An 18,330-nucleotide genomic window follows, 5' to 3' on the forward strand; every position below is an offset into this window, starting at 1 on the left:
AGCAAGACGAAGACGGCAATACCTTTCACTATTGGATTATTCGTTTAGCGTTATGTATGCACAAAATTTATTCATTTTAACTTATAATTTTTAGACCATAAAAATTTGAAGAAATTGTACGTGAAACTTGTACGAGTATAGTATACTATATACTCCGTAATAAACTCTTTTGGTTTTGCTTCATCAAGAAATCAATGGGTAAAATGGACAATTAGCTTAATTACAGAACGGTTAAAGTAGGTCCAATAAGTATACTATATCCTATAGGGGCTTGACAGGAAATATGATATTTACAGAGGGCGTTTATGTGAAAAAAGAAACAGGCTCAGTCCGGCATTAGTAACACTCGCAAAATAGCAAAGGATGCAGGTGGGGAGAGAAGGGAGGGAAGACTAGGGTCCATCTCCTGCTCCACGACTCATTTCAACCCGTGCTTTCTCTTCCCTTTTCTCTCGAAGCTCTGGGGAAGAGCAATTACGTTACACACTACTGCATACGGCGTGATATAGAGAGGGAGAGAGAGAGTGTAGAAGTTATTATTATACACGATGAGTATGAAGAAGAGAGAGAATCAATCGTCGTCGTCTTCTAGATCTCCAGCGCCAATGGAGCTCCGGAACAACCCTACGCCTGAGAAGCAGCAAATGCCTCTAGTGGTCACTCTGAATTGCATCGAGGACACGGGGTTTGAGCAGGACTGCTTGGCCGGCATCGTTGTGGTGGAGCACGTGCCTCTCAGTCGCCTCGCCGAGGCCCGGATCGAGTCCGCTTCCGCTGTGCTGCTTCACTCCCTCGCCTTCCTCCCACGCGCCGCCCAGCGGAGGCTTCGTCCCTGGCAGCTCATCCTCTGCCTCGGCTCCTCTGATCGGGCTGTTGATTCTGCCCTTGCCGCTGACCTCGGACTCACTCGACTTGTCCACGTGGATTGTAGTAGGGCTGAGGAGGTTGCTGATACGGTCATGGCTCTGATCCTTGGCTTACTTCGCCGCACGCATTTGCTCTCCAGGCATGCTTTATCCGCTTCCGGTTGGCTCGGTTCAGTCCAGCCGCTTTGCCGTGGAATGCGCCGTTGTCGTGGTCTTGTGTTAGGGATCATTGGTAGATCTGCCTCAGCCAGGTCCTTGGCTTCTCGGAGCCTGGCCTTCAAGATGAGCGTCCTCTATTTTGATATTCAAGAGGTATATATAAGGAGTAATTGATTGATTCCATCATATAATTTCACTGATTTTAACAGAATAACTGTATTTATCTAGCCTAAGTAGATATTAGAAATTTTCATTAATACTGTAGATTAATTGATGGATTTCATGCTACATTTTGGTTTATTTGAACTTAGTGACTACATCAGGGTAGCATATGTAGAAACAAAAAGAATTCATTACTAAAATTTGGAGATACTTGCCGTAGCTAAGTATGCTTTCTGATGTATGATATGATGTTTTGGTTCCTGCCTTATAATTGAATCCATGGCATTAATGAGTGTAACGAACCTCTCACAAATGCACCATATGAGAGACCCAGTGGAGAAAGGAGAAAGATCACTGTTAAATGAGTCTCAATATCTCAGTTCTTCTATCTTTTCCGTTGTCAATGGGGATTTATTATGTGTCGGTTAACAAGTTACATTGCTTCTCTCTAAGTATATATAAACTTGTTTATGTATACATGTGCTCAACTACTTTTTCTAACCAACTTTTCTTTTATAAATAATACATGCACAGGGAAATGGAAAAGTGAGCCAAACCCCCATTCGCTTTCCTCCTGCAGCCAGGAGAATGGATACTCTTAATGATTTGCTTGCTGCAAGTGATGTAATATCGTTACACTGTGCCCTCACAAATGAAACAGTTCAGATTATTAATGCAGATTGTTTGCAGCACATAAAGCCTGGTACTTATATCCTTGGAGTTCTGATAGAAAAACTTAAACTTTTATATTTCTATTCTAATACTAGTTGGCTGTTCCATGCAGGGGCATTTCTTGTTAATACTGGTAGCTGCCAGCTACTAGATGATTGTGCTGTGAAGCAACTTCTGATTGATGGCACCCTTGCTGGATGTGCTCTGGATGGTGCTGAAGGGCCACAATGGATGGAAGCATGGGTATGATGCATAGTGTTAGGGGTATGAATAATTGGAAGGAATATGTTTGGAGAGTGCTACTTTTCTATTGGACTTCTGTTTGAGATGGGTTTTTTTTGTGCATTTTCAATTCATACTAATAGAGTTTATCACAAACATTATAATAATAAATAATGGATAGTAAAAGATGCAGGGAGGCCATAGTATATACATAGCACTCTGTTGCAATACTAGTTTGTGTGTTGCTAAAAATGGATGACTTCGTGTCTTAGCATTCAAGGGTTATTACTATCAATCTATCAGTATTGCATTGATCTTCCTGATTTGTGTTATGATGTTGTGACATCAGGTTAAGGAGATGCCCAATGTTCTAATACTTCCACGCAGTGCTGATTACAGTGAAGAAGTGTGGATGGAGATAAGGGAGAAAGCTATTGCCATGCTGCAGGCATTCTTCTTGGATGGTGTGATTCCAAAGGATTCTATATCTGATGAAGAAGAAGAGGAAAGTGAGATAGCCTATGGAAATGAAGAGTGTAACATTCGAGATAACCAAAGTGTCATGCAGGGTCCTGTTGGTGAGCGATACACTGAAGATGTCAACTTAACTGCAGAGAGCTCTCAGACAAAAATTATGAGCGAATCAAGGGAACCTCCTGTTCAGCCACAGGGTTCTGTTTTGTCTCAAAATGTTTCTGAAAGATCTGAAGTAAAGAGAAGCAGATCTGGTAAAAAGGCTAAAAAGCGGCATGCACGTCAAAAGTCTCAACAGAAAGCAGATGAGCACTTGAAATTTGAGAAAGAGAGTACTTCACAAAATGATGATGGTGCTGCATTGAGTGGAACTGATCAAGTATTGAGTTCTAGTCCACGATTTTCATCTCCAGAAGATGTTAGAAGTAGAAAAACTCCAATTGAGTTCATTCAAGAATCATCTTCAGAGAAACTTCTGAAATCAAACATGGATCTCAGTAGAAAATCTGGTGAACTATTGAAAGATGGATATATCATAGCTTTGTACGCAAGACATCACCCTGCACTCCACGTTTCCAGGCAAAGAGTTCAAGGAGGAGGTTGGTTTCTTGATTCAATGTCAAATATCACAAAGAGAGACCCAGCAGCACAGTTCCTTGTTGTTTTCAGAAGCAAGGTTGGTATATTGGAAGTTCCTTTCAATTGCATGTGGCTCAATGCTATCTCCACATGGATTTATAGAAAAGTGATATTTGCAAAATTTTTGTTTATTTGAGATGCAATTTTACATTCATGGCTAAGCCCTTGAAAAGTTGTTTGATAGAAAAGAAAAAGGCAAAATACATAACAATGCTAATCCACTCAGTGAATGTCCCTTTTGCAGGATACTATTGGGCTGCGATCATTTACTGCTGGTGGAAAGTTATTGCAGGTCTGTCTTTTTTCATACATGTTGGCAAGTTTTTCGTAGCCATCATTTTTCATGTCACAGGAATGGTGTCTGGCATCCAACTAACATTATAGATGTTTTGTTTGAAGTTACATGTTCTAGTAGTTTCATATCATTATCCATGTCTAAGGCATCTCTATGGCTAATTCTTTTTTTCTTTCTTATATTTCATTTCCTTCTAAATATGCACTTCAGACAAAAAAAAATCCTATCTTTTTTATGCAATTAAAATATTGTAGTTTGTGAAAGTACTACAGTTCCTCCCACCAAACCAAAGGAAATGGTGCATCTGTTTGTGGCTGGCCTTACAAGTGGGTTCTTGAATGTTAATGGCAAGAGAATGAAGAAATGTGAAAACAGAACATTGCTAACTAAGAATGTCGTCTAGCATTGACTAACAAGTGGCATTTGTTTGGCTGAAATTGTTGTTTGGACATGGAAGAAAATGTAGGCTTGGACCACATTAATACTTTACTATTGATATTGTGCTCTGGATAAGTGAACAGACTATATACTATAGTAAATTTGCACCTTGAATTATATGAACTGGTCCAAATTATGGCTTCTTTGATTTTCATTGCTGTAAACCTTCTCTTTGGTACATATTGATGCAAACTTTGATATACTGAAATGAACCCTTCCACCTTAGACCTTTGAAATCCCTTGTGAGGAAATTTTAAAAGTACTGAACCCTCAGGGCAACTTTTCATGCTTCTTTTATGGGTGTTGAAAATGATATTTTGTTTTCATGGCTTGAGAAAGTGGGAAATAGAACTTTCGTTACTATCATTTCGCATATGATAGCTATCAAAGGCAGCTTGCTCTTCCCATCCCTGACATTACTTCATTCTACTTATCATGCACTTTTCCAGTGGCTAAATTGAGGAAGGTCCCCACTGCTTTTATAATAATCCTTATATGTTCTTTTTGCACTGATTCATGAATATTGTTGCTGCAAATATTTTTTCGTCTACATTTAACATTTCGGTGACATGTGAGCATTATAAGCTAATGTGTGCAAAACTTCGTTGTTTGGAATTTTGACTTCATTTTGGGTGTTACAGATTAATAGGCGGATGGAATTTGTATTTGCCAGTCACAGTTTTGATGTTTGGGAAAGTTGGACATTTGAAGGTTCTTTGGAGGAATGTAGGCTGGTGAACTGTAGAAATCCTTTGGTATGTTCCTTATACTTCTATTCCACATGTTATTAAGTGGGGATCTTGTTTGGAAAGTTGGGCATATTAGTGCCCATTTGTACATCCCTATGATTTTCTCTACATAGTGCCATAGTGGACACAATAAAAGTGGGCAATTCCATGACTTCTTGAGCAACTTGGAACTTTCTAGTGGCAACTCTACATACCGAGTCCTTGCTTCATAAATTTTGTTTTTGACTTTCCTTTAGGTTTTGTTGAATTTTCCTTTCCCATGTGCCATATATTTTTCCTACTCTTGATTGTGCCTTCATCTTTGCACCTTTCAGGCTATTCTGGATGTACGCATTGAAGTCCTTGCAGCTGTTGGAGAAGACGGTATTACACGCTGGCTTGATTAGGTAGTGACTTTCAAATGTTTGTGCAGAGTCCTTAACAAATTCATCTGAATTAGATCAGTGTTTGTGAAATTAGAAACGGAAGAGAAAAGGTTGTGTCATCATCAACCATTCTGGTATTTAAGAGTTGCTGAGTGTTAGTACTGTTTGATATCCTATCTCTCCCTTGGTATTGAAATGTTGTAATCGCGTGGAAATGCCTCTTCATTCTCAGCCTGCCTACCCTCAGTTTATCACGACTCTAAAAACATAGAATTTTGGTTACGTGGAATTGTTTCTCTATGAAATTACTGTTTGTTTTTTCCTTGTGTGAAGCTTTATGCCTAACAATTGTGGCTGGTTGGCAAAGGAAATGATGCACAAGAAATGCCGAGCTGGAACTGGTGCCATATGCAGATGCGATGCATACTGAATTTTATTTAATTCGATTGGATAAGGAGAATAATGGAGATTGTTTTTTAACCATAGGGATAGACGAAGGGGAGTACAAAAGCAGGGGCTCCAGAACGCACTAGAACATTCATTCAACACCACCCACCACCTTCTCCTTCCTTTCTGTAATTCCATTTACGTATCTCTTCACCTTTTTATTGCCCTGTTCCCTCCTTTGGTTTGGTATCCATAGTGCAATAATATCTATTGGTAACAATACATGGTTGAGTTAAAATGGATTCACTGAAGGGAAATCTATCAAATCAATGAAATCATGTACGGAATACCTTTTCAGCTTTTTCAAAGGGCCTTTCGAAAAATCGTTTACTTATTTCCTTAGAATTAATTTCCATTCATAAAATCAAATCAGGAATATATAAAACGGGGACAAAAATGGACCAATGCTATTCATTACATGACCTTAACTTCACAAGGAATTATTTCAGGTGAGGTGGCACGACACTAACTAACCTAAGGAGTTCAGTGCCTACCACCACAGGACAGGTCAATATCTTGTTATGCTATAAACATAAACAAAATTTATTTAAAAGGACAAAAAAAAAGGTTTTTTATAACTGCCTAAAAATGCTACCTCTGAACATGCCAAACAGAAGCTGACACTTCTAGAGGTTAGAATTTCATCTCCACCGCTAACTTTTCTTCTCCACGCTTCGACGGTCACGATCCGTTCCCTCTCTTCAATGCAGAGTCGGTTTACATCCGTATAAATACAAAAATGTAACCCCCTCTTCTTCCCCATCCCTCCATAATCATATATCAGCAGAAACGCAGTTCACACACAGAATTCCTTTCTCGAACCTCGATTAGGTATTCCTATATGGTTTCCGTTTATCCGAACGTTCCACCGTCTCCAGAGTTCTTCTACCACTTCGCCGGGGATCCGACGAAAACCGGTCTTCCTGCCCTGCATTCCAATCAGCCGGTGACGGTTATGAATACATCGGCCGTACCGGCGAGCGAGAATTCCAATAGCGTCGGTTTGCTCCCGGAGGACTCGAACAAGAAGGTGCGCAAGCCTTATACCATCACCAAGTCCAGAGAGAGCTGGACTGAGCAGGAGCATGACAAGTTTCTAGAAGCGCTCCAACTGTTAGTTATCTACCTCTGTCTGTCTCTCTCTCTCTCTTTCTATTTTCATTTGTATATGCTCGGTAATATTTCGGCATACATCTTATTTTGCGTGAGCTTAGAGAGTAGAGATGGACTAGAATTTTCGTTGATGAAATGAGTAATTGTAAATATATACCTCTGTCTCTCACTTCTCTTTTCATGTGTAAATATATACTCCGTAATATTTAGGCATACATCTTATTTTGCATGCGCCTAGATAGTAGAGATGAACTAGAATTTTCGCTGATGAGATGAGTAACTGTAAGGAATTTGAGTTGTACTTTTCGCTTTTATGGATCTAGCCTCTATAAGTTGATCGATCATATTCTTTTCTGCAGTTTTAGAATTTTACTTGATTTTCGCTGTGTGTTTAAGTGTGCGCTATTTAGAAGTTTATACTCACATGTACTTAGTTTTCCTTTATTTTTAATTTTCAATTTTCATTCTGAATTATATGACTGCAAGGACCTTAAAAATGTAGGAGTGCATCTACTGGAGAAAGAAAAACATACATAGAAATTGAAAATTGGAGCCTAAACTTTTCTGGTTTTGCATATGTTTGTGTATTTCCATCCCTGCCTCAGTCACTTTCCCTGGATGTTCTGTTTGTCATGTGGGGTTAGATGCTCGAATTGGGATGCCTACTGTATGTCAAATGAAAATGGATGGAAAGAGTTATGTTATTGGGATGCAATTATGATTCTATGAAGTCATTGTATGTAGCTAGAGACTTAAGTTATACCTAGCAGGAACCAAGTGTTTTCGAAAGAGTTAGCAGCTAGAGTATCTTTTGAGAGGCTAGCAGCAATCACAGGGTGACTTTTTTCCTGAGTCAAGATTAAAATATTAAAGCATGCAGATTGTATGATCTGTAGTTTTCTTTCTAATTTCAAAGTATTCACTCAAATTTCCCCCTCTTGGAAATTTCCAGCTTTGACCGTGATTGGAAGAAGATTGAGGCATTTGTTGGATCAAAGACAGTTATTCAGGTATGTTGATCTACATGAACCTATCAATGATCCTGGCTTTCCATATAGGCATTGTTGCTTGGTGCTGCATTATCTATAGGATATGTAGAAACTCAGTGTGGAAAAATATAGTTATGCATAGAAGTGAGAAATTCGTTGCCTTGCTGCATCGTAAGTACCATTGTTCTGACCCTTAGCTTGTAGGCAAAAAATGCTGCAAAGAATTAGATTATTGCAAGTCTCCAAACCTCCAATATATGAATCTATGCTTCACATGTATCTAGATATTGAAGTGGAATTTTTGCAGATACGTAGTCATGCACAGAAGTACTTTTTGAAGGTCCAGAAGAGTGGGGCAAGTGAACATGTACCACCCCCACGTCCAAAGCGAAAGGCATCTCATCCATACCCGCAAAAGGCTCCCAAAAGTGGTTAGCATTGTATCTTTTTGTTTTAATTTTGTTAAATGGCCTAGGACCAATGTTCTTAATACTCACATGCACCAGTTATCTCACAATTCACAGGACCACCGTCTTCTCTACTTGAACCTGGATATGTAATCAGGCCTGATTCTTTGTCTGTGCCTGCCAATTCAATCGGCAATGCAGTTTTATCTCATTGGAGTTACAGTAATGTCCCTGGTTTTAGTATATCACATGTGACTAAAGGTAAAAACATGTGTTAAATCATTTCTCAATATTTCTGTGCTGGTTTGGCTAACATAATTTGTTTAGTGGGGTGATTGATCCTGAGTAAACATCGTTTACATTTTCCTCATCAGATGACATACAATTACTGGGCACGGCCATGTCCAAAAATTGCAGCAGCAGCAGTAATGAAAGCACACCCAGGATTTGGCGTACTAACCGAACCAACCGAACCAGTAATCAAGGGAAAGAGAAACAAAACAAGCAAAGAGGTCAGTTTAACATTCTGTTCTGACTGAATTAATTGTGATTATGCCTTAAGTAAATGGTGTTCTTAGGGCATTATTCACTTATAGTTGAGTTGATCCTGTAGATTCTTCACAGGGTGACGAATTTAACATCAAATACATTTATGGCTTCCAAGCAACTGGTGTTTTTACAATTTCCAAATGTTAAAGGCGTGTATGGTCAAGGACGTTGGGTTGAAATGTTGTATTGGTTTCCTAACAGAAAGATGTTGACTTGGCCATGACAAATCTTTACTATAAAATTGACGTCATTTGATGCTTGGCTCTTCGCATTAGTGTTAGCCTTTGCATAGGCATAAGCAGGTTTTGCATTTTAATTTTTTTGGAAGTTTCATAGCATGGTGTATTTACATGCATCATGCATATAACAGAGGCTGATAGTGTGTATAGAATTTAGTTGATAATCTTTTCACCCTTTGTGCATTAATCACTGTTTTCCAGCTTTGTTGATAACATGACTATTCTGGCTATCTTCTCTCATTTCTCCTCAGTATGTAATTTTAGAACATTTTTGCATAGCAGTGGGATTTTGGTTTTCTTCTTAGTCTATATATTGTAAGGTGAATTTTCAAACACCAAGGTTCTAAAAAATTATTTGTTTTCCCCCCTCTTTGGATGCAGCAATGCCAGATTTTGCTCAAGTTTACAGTTACATTGGCAGTGTCTTTGATCCAAACTCAAGTGATCACTTGCAGAGATTAAAACAGATGGACCCCATAAATATTGAGACGGTATGCAAGATTCAAATTTGTTGAATGTGTTTGTCATGTTTCTGGTTCCTGTGACAATGGCATCTTCACCCCTAGCCACAGGTCATCCCGTATTGAGAATGTGAGAGATCATCCTGTATTGAGAAAGTCACAGAACATTAAGAAAACAACAAAAAATGTTGGTTTTAACCCGGTGACAATGTCAGTAAACTTAAAGATGATGCAAGGAATCTAATTTGAAAGTGATAGTTGTCTTTTCAACTTTTTTAGAAGCTTCTTGTTTGATGGAGAAACTGTCATTTCAAACACAGAGACCTGGAATTAGACAGTTCATCAGGTTTTATAGTTGGGTTTTTCTTTCTTCATCTATGAAGCATGCCTGCAAATTGCATCATTTTTTCTTGTTAAACAATTGAGTAGTTTTGAATGTGTGGAGATTATGGGTGGTTATAGCCGATTTCATATGGATTCCACCATAGATGGATGCTACCATTGTTGTACTGGTTTTACTTTTCTCAAGTGGTCTGACGAAAATATATTCTGTTTTGTGTTCCCATAGGCCCTGATGTTGATGAAGAATCTTTCTGTCAATTTAATAAGCCCAGAATTTGAAGATCATGTAAGTTAATTTGCTAGCCCTTTCAGTGCCAGTAATTTTATTGTGGTAGGAATTTTAATAAAAGCTGCCTTTAAAAAGATGGCCTCACACCCTTTTAATGTTTGGTGGCTTGGTGCAGAGGAGATTACTGTTGTCAAACAACCTGGGTGCTGACAAGTTATCACAGGTCCTTTCATGAAGAGTGATGATGCAAGAAACAAATTTCATCTACATGTGGGACTTGGTAGTAGAAACACAAATATATACCATCTTCCCTGCACTGTTTTGCGGAGTGAAATAATTACATGTGCCAGTGCCCTCACTTGGATTATCAAGCATGATAGGGGAAGTCGAGTAATTTAAAGTAGTTATATGCAATATACATGTGTGCTACTAGGGAGTTTGCTCCAATTCCATGTTTCCTGTACATAAGTGGATATAGGAATTAGTCCGAGAGATTACAGAAAATTTAAACCACTTGTATAGAGTTCCGTTTGTCTCTGGAATGGTCCTAGTTCTACACTAGGCAGAAGCTCTGTAATAAAAGAGGCAACTTCTATGGTGTAAATGTGTAATGTGTTATTGTACAGAATATTTTGTTGGTAAATACATATATAGTTTAGATACATACATAAATAGATACAATACATATATATAGATATATATATACAATACATACATATAGATACATGTATAGATACAATACATACATATATAGATACAGTGCATACATATAGATACATATATAGATACAATACATACATATACATACGGTACATATATATATAGATATAGTACATACATATAGATACATATATAGATACAATACATACATATACATGCAGTATATACATGTATAGATATATAGATACAATACATACATATACATACATATAGATACAGTACATACATATAGATACATATATAGATACAATACATACATATAGATACATATATAGATACGGTGCATATATATACATATATAGATACGGTGCATATATATACATATATATAGATGCAATACATACATATACATACAGTACATACATATAGATACATATATAGATACAGTACATATATATAGATACAATACATACATATATAGATATAGTACATACATATAGATACATATATAGATACAGTACATACATATAGATACATATATAGATACAATACATACATATATAGATACAGTGCATACATATATAGATACAGTACATACGTATACATACATATATAGATACAATGCATACATATATAGATACAATACATATAGATAACAATATAGATACAGTGCATACATATATAGATACAATATATACATATATAGATACAGTACATACATATACATACATTATATAGATACAGTGCATACATATAGATACATAGTTAGATACAGTGCATACATATATAGATACATATATAGATACAGTGCATACATATAGATACAATACATACATATAGATACATATATAGATACAGTGATATATATAGATACAATACATACATATAGATACATACATAGATACAGTACATACATATAGTTACAATATACAGATACAATACATACATATAGTTACAATATATAGATACAATACAAACATATAGATACATATAGATACAGTACATACATATAGTTACAATATATAGATACAGTACATACATATAGTTACAATATATAGATACAGTACATACATATAGTTACAATATATAGATACAATACATACATATAGATACATATATAGATACAGTACATACATATAGTTACAGTATATAGATACAATACATACATATAGATACATATATAGATACAATACATACATGTATTAGGTATATATAGCTGCAAACCATCATAGGGAAAATATCAAAAGAAGATACAAATTCATCAAAAGAACTTTTTATAACAAAAGGAAGAGAGTTCAACAAAAGAAACAGGGGAAAACATAAAATGGCAATGGGCAGATGAAGCACACGCCAGCCAGAAATGTCACTACAACTTTTCTTCCACTTGCTTTCTCTCTATAGGCATTCCATTTTCCAGACATGAAAACTGAAGTTATGCTACTGTTCACATCTAAATGCCACATGATCAAATAGTATACACCTGAGTACCATCAGCATTACTAGTTCCAATCAAACTATCTATATCGCAGTCCCATATCAAGCTCATGACCATACATTCCTTGGCTATTACCAGCAGCAAAAGGGTGCATCTGTTTTGCCCTGACTTCCATTTCCAGAAGTTTCTGGATTGCTTCAGGTTGATTACTTCCACGGTTAATATCAACTGCATTCAAGACAATCATCCAATAAGTTATTATCAGCAGAGAGATTTTTTCTTTATTCAACACACATGTACTCTACAAGACAGGACAGTATTCAAGATGGTGATATGACAGCAGAAATGTTAAAAAAAAGAAATGAAATTGAGGCATCAAGAAAAGAAATCAGGACAAGTCAAAACCTGGCCAAATAGCTTAAAGATATACACATGTACTGACAGTGTGGTGTGGTTACAAAATCAAAGGATATAGCAGAAATTGCAGACAAAATGGCATATTGAACGATGATTACCTGGCATTGGAATCCCAAATCCATTGATGTTTGGTTGACGAGGTGGTCGTGGCCCAAAGGGTAACACTTGCATCGGGTTCGGTTCCTGCAGAAAAGCAGCAGCAGGCTGATTGCCAGGATGTTGAGGAAATGGAGCATTCCTCAGACGGTCATGTTGCATATGGGGATAATTGCCTGGCATTTGCATCTGTTGCTGCATCATAGGATGCTGAGTAGGAAGATCAAACCCAGTTACTGCAGGATTGGGGCGATGAAATGGAGGATGCATCATGTTTCCAGAAAATTGGTGACTTGGAGTGTCAATATGAGTCATAATCTCTGGACCCACAAACTTCATCTGGGAAGTCGAGTGAGCAGGAAGTGTCTCAAATGGATGAACTAATTGTCTCCCTTGATTCATTTGCATGGGATGAAACAGGGAAGATGATGGCTGAGCAGGAAGATTGTGAAACATCTCAGGCTCCACCTGATCACGAGGACCATGCAAAAATGACAGTCCTCCTGGACCGACCATAGTCCTTTGATTACTAGGAGCTGCATGAACAGAGGCCAGTTGCTCTACCACCCCCTTATTCAAATTTCCATCAGCCATGTTCAATGAAACTTGGGGATTCACTGGATTGCCACCGCTAAACAAGTTGTCATCTTCGGGCAGCTGAAATCCTATCACCCCATCAAAGTCACCATTTTTGTACGACCTATCAGTCAAGTGCTTTGGGTGCAGTTTAGTTAGAGGATCATCAAAACCTAACCATCTTTCAGCCTTATCAAGCTTAGTTTGCTCTCTATCAACCATGACGTTGTCATTGCTCATCATTTTAGATCCTCCCACACCATCAATTGTTGAAGGGAAAAACACATCATTTGGAACAGGCAATGACCTTTGAGATTCCAAGCCATCAGACTGTACAGAAGCAACCGAGCCACCCCTTTGGATAGAAACAGGAGCTTGCATTGATTGTAACTCGTTCATAAAAGCAGTGCCGAAGAGTGTTTCAAGAGTAATTGCTTTACCAAGAGCACTTTCATCTTCCATAGGCTTGTTATCTTCTGTAAACTTTTCATGTGAATCCACTGAATCAGTGTCCATATTAGACATATGAATCTTATTCCCAAGATCTGGTCCTTTCTGTAACAAAGAAAGCAGGTGTTGAGATGCCCGATCATCAACACGTTCTCTTTGTTCTTCGGGCTTAGAATTTGTACTCCAACCTGGTAATAGTGATTGCAAATTTGGACCATTTTCACTATACTCAGACAAAATTGTCTGCTCAAGATCCTCACAAGTAAGGATAGTGGGGGATGCAGTGTCTTTACTAGATGCATACAGTGGTTCTGAAACCTCAACTGTTGCAGCTAGTGCATTAGACAAAATGTTCTCAGTAGATTTCACATCATGAGCTTGTGATCTGCTGTTATCACCACCAGCGATTAATGCAAGTAAATCATTTGGCCTAGACAAGGAATTATCTTTTGCCTTGGTTTCTTCTGCAACATGGAATGTGGCAGCTTAAACAAGATTTTCATGAAACTTGACAAAGAATGTATTGTGGAAGTAATAAAAACATAGTTATACCTTCTTCACAGAACCAATGTGCAAACTTCGAAGATTGATTAGTTCTGGGGCTCCATTTATCATCACGTTTTGTATCTTGGTGCTGGATACAGAAGCAAACAAACATACAAGCAGAAAGGATAAGTACATAAATTTTTCTCTTTTGCTGTGATAAACCTAATGCAACAATCAGAGCTATAAAAATAAAAAAGAGTGAACAGAGTTGAGCAAGAGATATTCAAAATAGCAAGACAAACTATGTATGAATAAGTACACTGCAAATTGCACAGCGGTAAAGCAGAGAAGGGTAATAACACTAGAGCTCATTGAAAATAAAATATGGCAAGTGTACAGACTTGGGGACTGAAAAGGAAAGCATAGAATTAACTCAACTAATACCTCAGATTCCCCAACAGTCATTGATATAGCACTTCCAAAAATTTGATCCAATATGGATGTTGATTGGTTCAGGTCAGGTTCCACTTCAATTTTCTCCTGTGACAACCCAACACTAAGTTCAATAACTTCAGGACCTTCCATGAGTTTTTGGGTTTCCAAAATACTGGAAGGAGGATTTAAGTTATCATCCAAGCAAGGTTTTTTATTAGAAGCATCTATCTGATTGCCCTTCTTCAAAAATGGTAGATGTATACTCCTATCATCAAGTTGTTGATCACTTAGGCAAAGTTCTTGGGATGACTGTCTTTCTAAGCCATCAAAAAAGCCATTTTGGACAGGGTTGTCCATGCCAGAATGCAAGAGGTTTTCCTCACTTTCAGGTTTCCCTGCCTGTAGAAGTGAAAGATAAAAAAATGCATAAGAGGTAAAAATCAATATACTGAGTACTATCCCCGCCCCCCCCCCCTCTTCTCCCTCTCTTCTCATTTCCCCACTCTTGGTGAGGGAAGACACTAAAATGTGAAGAATGTCTGCCTGGGTATAATTCACGTTTCTTTATTATTACAGCCTTTAATGTGAATGAAAAAAACAAATGTGTCCTGATAAACGACCAATGCAAACAACATTGAACACCTCACCTGTTTCAGAGGAAGTTGAATCACAGCTTTAAGGCCAGAGTCCTTTTCCAAGAGAGTGCTTCTAAAACCAGGAGGTACAAGTGGTCTTGATGCTGAAGTTTGTGAAGGAAAAGAAGATTTCCCAGAATCATTATCAGTATCAGGTAAAGTTGTAGACACATCCAATTCCTTTCTTCTGTCTAAAAGCCTGCTTTTCTCTTTAACATCATCTGCCAATGCAGACATATCTGAGTCTGAGACACTTTCAGATTCAGGTTTATCCAGATTCAAATACTGCTTCTTTTGAAGGGAAGCCTTGTGCTGTTCCTTCCTCATTAACTCAAAAGATGCTGGTAAGAAAGTTGGTCAAAGTAAATTTACTCAGAGCTAGCCAAATTATAGCAATGTAATAAAAGATTAAGGTAATATGGGTATCATATGCAAGATTCTAGATATATCTAGCAATACCTCTCCTTCTCCTTTCCTCTTCCACTCTATCCTCACTTGTACATTCAACTGAACCAAATGTCTCATTGTTGTACGAATCGCTAGCATCTCTGCGAGATTGAGGTCCTGCCTGAAGAAGTTGCAGGTGAGGAAAAAAAGTTCAGCAAAAGATTGTTATCGGCCTAATGGCATACAAAAAAAAAATGACCATAATATTGAACATGTAATTAAGTTAACCTTGTAAGGGCGGGGAGGATGATAAGGCTCATTGCTCTTGCTAAGTTGATAATGATCATTTCCCCGTGCTTTTGACGCAGGTATTCCAGACGCATATACAGATGGTCTTGGAAATGAACCGCTTCCAAGAAGTCCATCATGCTCAGGAGTCTGCCAAGACCGCCGGGGTTGATTTCCATGGCGCCTAAGAGATTCTACACAATAGGTAATTTGAGATTATTAACAAGCAGGGAAAATGTTAACAAATTAGTGTGCCCTTTATGGACCAAAAAATATACATGAGAAAGCGAAATAGGCAATGACATTCAGGAACAAAATTGTCCTATGCAGAGATATGAACACACCAAGAATGAAGGTTAATCAACTTAGGTGCAACATACTAGATGAAGAACAAAACAATAAAATATCAGCATATGACATTGTCCAGGGGATACACTATTAACAATTGCAACTCATAAATTATATATGAACATGGGTGGGCCATGAAAATTCAAAAGTTAGTTTTGAATTCCTATAAACCAATTCAAGCTTCAATAGGGTAGCTCCTATGGGTATTTTCATCTTGTTGTGACCTAAAACAATGCTAAACCCAACTATCACCAAGACTTCACCAAGCATCTGGTGTAGCGAAACCTCAAACATACAGTCCCAGAATATTGTTCACTCTTTAGCATTCCACAGTAGGAAACTTAGGATGCAAATAATTATATAGAGTAGAAAATTGATGATACTATAGTGTGTATACAAGTATGCACAAGAAGTCCCTGTTGAACCTGAATCCCGGGCAGATTGTGTATCGCTTTCCTGATCACTTCGTACAGAGAAACGGTTTTCCCATCTTCCATAAATCCCTCTAGTAGGAGGAGATGAACCATAATCATTGCGTCTGAAGCCTTGTAAAGGAGGCGCAGCAACAGAGCTTCTTTGGCGATCTGGTATGTCATATGGAGTACTATCGAGCTCACTGACAGATATAAGATGTTAATTGTTCTTTCTTTTTTTTTTTTCTTTTTTTTGAAAGCAAATAAGATATCAAATGATTTGACAGAACAGGTAACAGAAAAAGCAAACATATTGAAACAAGCAAATGAACTCTTTTAGGACAGGTAATTGGCTTCAAACCTCAGAAGTGCTGGCTCAATCCCACTTGGTAGCTTCTTACATATCTCCAATTCACTCAAGGACAAAAGGAACTCTCGTGTATAAGATATTTTTGAATGCCTATGTCATTGCAGAAGCATCCATGTCAAAAGCATGAGTAAATTAAAATCTCTGAGACAGCAGAATACTAAGACAGGAAAACATGATTAGATACAAGTGAAGAAACAAATAAAAGGCAAGAGTAAATTATTACTTGTCGCTATGTAAACTGGAGGATTCTTCTGGGAGACTTGGATCTTCATTATCTAAGCTCATTCTGAGAGATTTGAGATTACTTTCCAGAACCAGCTAATACAAGCAGACTCTGAACTGATAATTGTCCACCACTACCAACAATCTATCTACTCGTATTCATTACCAAAAAAACATCATCTCTTAGTCATAGCAAGCAATATTTTCCCGGAAATCCCTAATCAACCCCTGGAGATACAAATAAACAATATTTTCACGGAATCGTACCCAAAGGCAATTATGTAACGTCAAATTCCAGTCACCGGCTCGTTAGTTCATACTACGACCGCCATTGAAAACAACAGAATACGAATGATATAATAGCGCAAAAGCAATAGCAAAGCTACAGATTTCGAATAAACCTAATTCACTTGATCGAGCTCAATCTACAAGGAAATCGCGAAAACCATACCAATACCCAATCAATCCTAGCTCCACTCCATAAAAAATATCATTCACAACGACATTCATCGAAATCCGACCTCAAACATACGCATCCTTACGGTGATCTCGAATTTAACAATAACGTTTACGAAATCTGAAACCACAAACTCAACCTTCAAACAACAACCGTGCAAGAGGAAATTCGTAGGTAGGTTTTCTTTCCTATTTCTCTCGCAATCTGATCTTAACGATTTCAACGCTAGGGTTTACTTTTCTATCTGAATCAAGATACAGAAAAAAGAGAGAGTTAGGGCTTCGAGGTTCGCAAATTTCCCCACTTCTCCAACTGAATCGCAAGACCTGAGAAAACAATACAGAGACATATATGGACGTGTGTGTATATATATAGAGGGAGAGAAGGAGAAAGAGAGGTTCCGCGGCAGAGGGGAGGGGTCCGGAGTCTGTAAGGGGTGATTGAGGAGGAAAGCCAAAGAAATGACGTTGGCTACGCTGCACGGCCGGAAAAACTATACTCCGCAATCAATTCACGCGCTGTCTCCATTGCGTGATTCTTCTTCTCACAGGCTCGTAGCTTCTTTCGGAAAGTGCTTTCTTGTACTCGCTGCAACTGCGCGTTGAAAGGATTGATAAACAAACAAGAAAAATCTAGTGCTTTTTTATATTTCATTACAAATATTTGACAAATGCCCCTAAACTTATTATTTTCCTTAATTTCCTTAATTTTAATGAAAAGAAAAATTCGTAGAGTATTAAGTAAATATTGTATTATAACTTTAGTCAATAAAAAATTACAATGAAGTAAAGTAATTGAAATCGTCTATAATTGATCAGTTTAAACTAATAATATCACT

At 37.7% G+C, this 18,330-nt stretch overlaps 3 protein-coding genes across 3 annotated transcripts; 2 read left to right on the forward strand and 1 right to left on the reverse strand.

The window, feature by feature from the left end:
* The first annotated feature begins 319 nt into the window (after positions 1–319).
* Positions 320–5,363, forward strand: LOC116015925 (C-terminal binding protein AN). The gene is made up of 7 exons (XM_031256091.1): positions 320–1,178; positions 1,722–1,890; positions 1,972–2,102; positions 2,431–3,231; positions 3,439–3,486; positions 4,569–4,682; positions 4,991–5,363. The coding sequence occupies exons 1-7, from the start codon at positions 549–551 to the stop codon at positions 5,060–5,062; spliced, it is 1,965 nt and encodes a 654-aa protein (XP_031111951.1). The 5' UTR covers positions 320–548; the 3' UTR covers positions 5,063–5,363.
* Positions 5,364–6,009: 646 nt separating this feature from the next.
* LOC116015926 (protein REVEILLE 6-like) lies at positions 6,010–10,479 on the forward strand. The gene is made up of 8 exons (XM_031256093.1): positions 6,010–6,601; positions 7,554–7,611; positions 7,898–8,021; positions 8,115–8,258; positions 8,372–8,509; positions 9,167–9,276; positions 9,815–9,874; positions 9,993–10,479. Exons 1-8 carry the CDS (start codon positions 6,330–6,332, stop codon positions 10,050–10,052), a joined length of 966 nt encoding a protein of 321 aa, XP_031111953.1. The 5' UTR covers positions 6,010–6,329; the 3' UTR covers positions 10,053–10,479.
* Positions 10,480–11,734: 1,255 nt separating this feature from the next.
* Positions 11,735–18,092, reverse strand: LOC116015357. Its single transcript, XM_031255396.1, has 10 exons — positions 17,037–18,092; positions 16,805–16,903; positions 16,456–16,646; positions 15,683–15,876; positions 15,467–15,575; positions 15,020–15,348; positions 14,382–14,771; positions 14,004–14,085; positions 12,428–13,915; positions 11,735–12,140 (listed from the first exon to the last, which is right to left on the reverse strand). Exons 1-10 carry the CDS (start codon positions 17,096–17,098, stop codon positions 11,992–11,994), a joined length of 3,093 nt encoding a protein of 1,030 aa, XP_031111256.1. The 5' UTR covers positions 17,099–18,092; the 3' UTR covers positions 11,735–11,991.
* Between the last annotated feature and the right edge of the window lie 238 nt (positions 18,093–18,330).

The sequence above is a fragment of the Ipomoea triloba genome, chromosome 4 (genome assembly GCF_003576645.1).
Source record: "Ipomoea triloba cultivar NCNSP0323 chromosome 4, ASM357664v1".
Lineage (NCBI taxonomy): Eukaryota > Viridiplantae > Streptophyta > Magnoliopsida > Solanales > Convolvulaceae > Ipomoea > Ipomoea triloba.

Bases quoted from the DNA above. Each gene is read 5' to 3' on its own strand.
- LOC116015925 (XM_031256091.1), top strand. From the start codon at position 549: ATGAGTATGAAGAAGAGAGAGAATCAATCGTCGTCGTCTTCTAGATCT. The intron at 1,891-1,971 runs GTACTTATATCC...TGTTCCATGCAG, and splicing joins TTTGCAGCACATAAAGCCTG to GGGCATTTCTTGTTAATACT. The intron at 3,232-3,438 runs GTTGGTATATTG...TCCCTTTTGCAG, and splicing joins TTGTTGTTTTCAGAAGCAAG to GATACTATTGGGCTGCGATC.
- LOC116015926 (XM_031256093.1), top strand. From the start codon at position 6,330: ATGGTTTCCGTTTATCCGAACGTTCCACCGTCTCCAGAGTTCTTCTAC. The intron at 8,022-8,114 runs GTTAGCATTGTA...CACAATTCACAG, and splicing joins GCAAAAGGCTCCCAAAAGTG to GACCACCGTCTTCTCTACTT. The intron at 9,875-9,992 runs GTAAGTTAATTT...GGCTTGGTGCAG, and splicing joins GCCCAGAATTTGAAGATCAT to AGGAGATTACTGTTGTCAAA.
- LOC116015357 (XM_031255396.1), bottom strand. From the start codon at position 17,098: ATGAGCTTAGATAATGAAGATCCAAGTCTCCCAGAAGAATCCTCCAGT. The intron at 14,086-14,381 runs GTATTAGTTGAG...TTCTGTATCCAG, and splicing joins TGACTGTTGGGGAATCTGAG to CACCAAGATACAAAACGTGA. The intron at 12,141-12,427 runs GTAATCATCGTT...TCTTGAATGCAG, and splicing joins ATTTGGGATTCCAATGCCAG to TTGATATTAACCGTGGAAGT.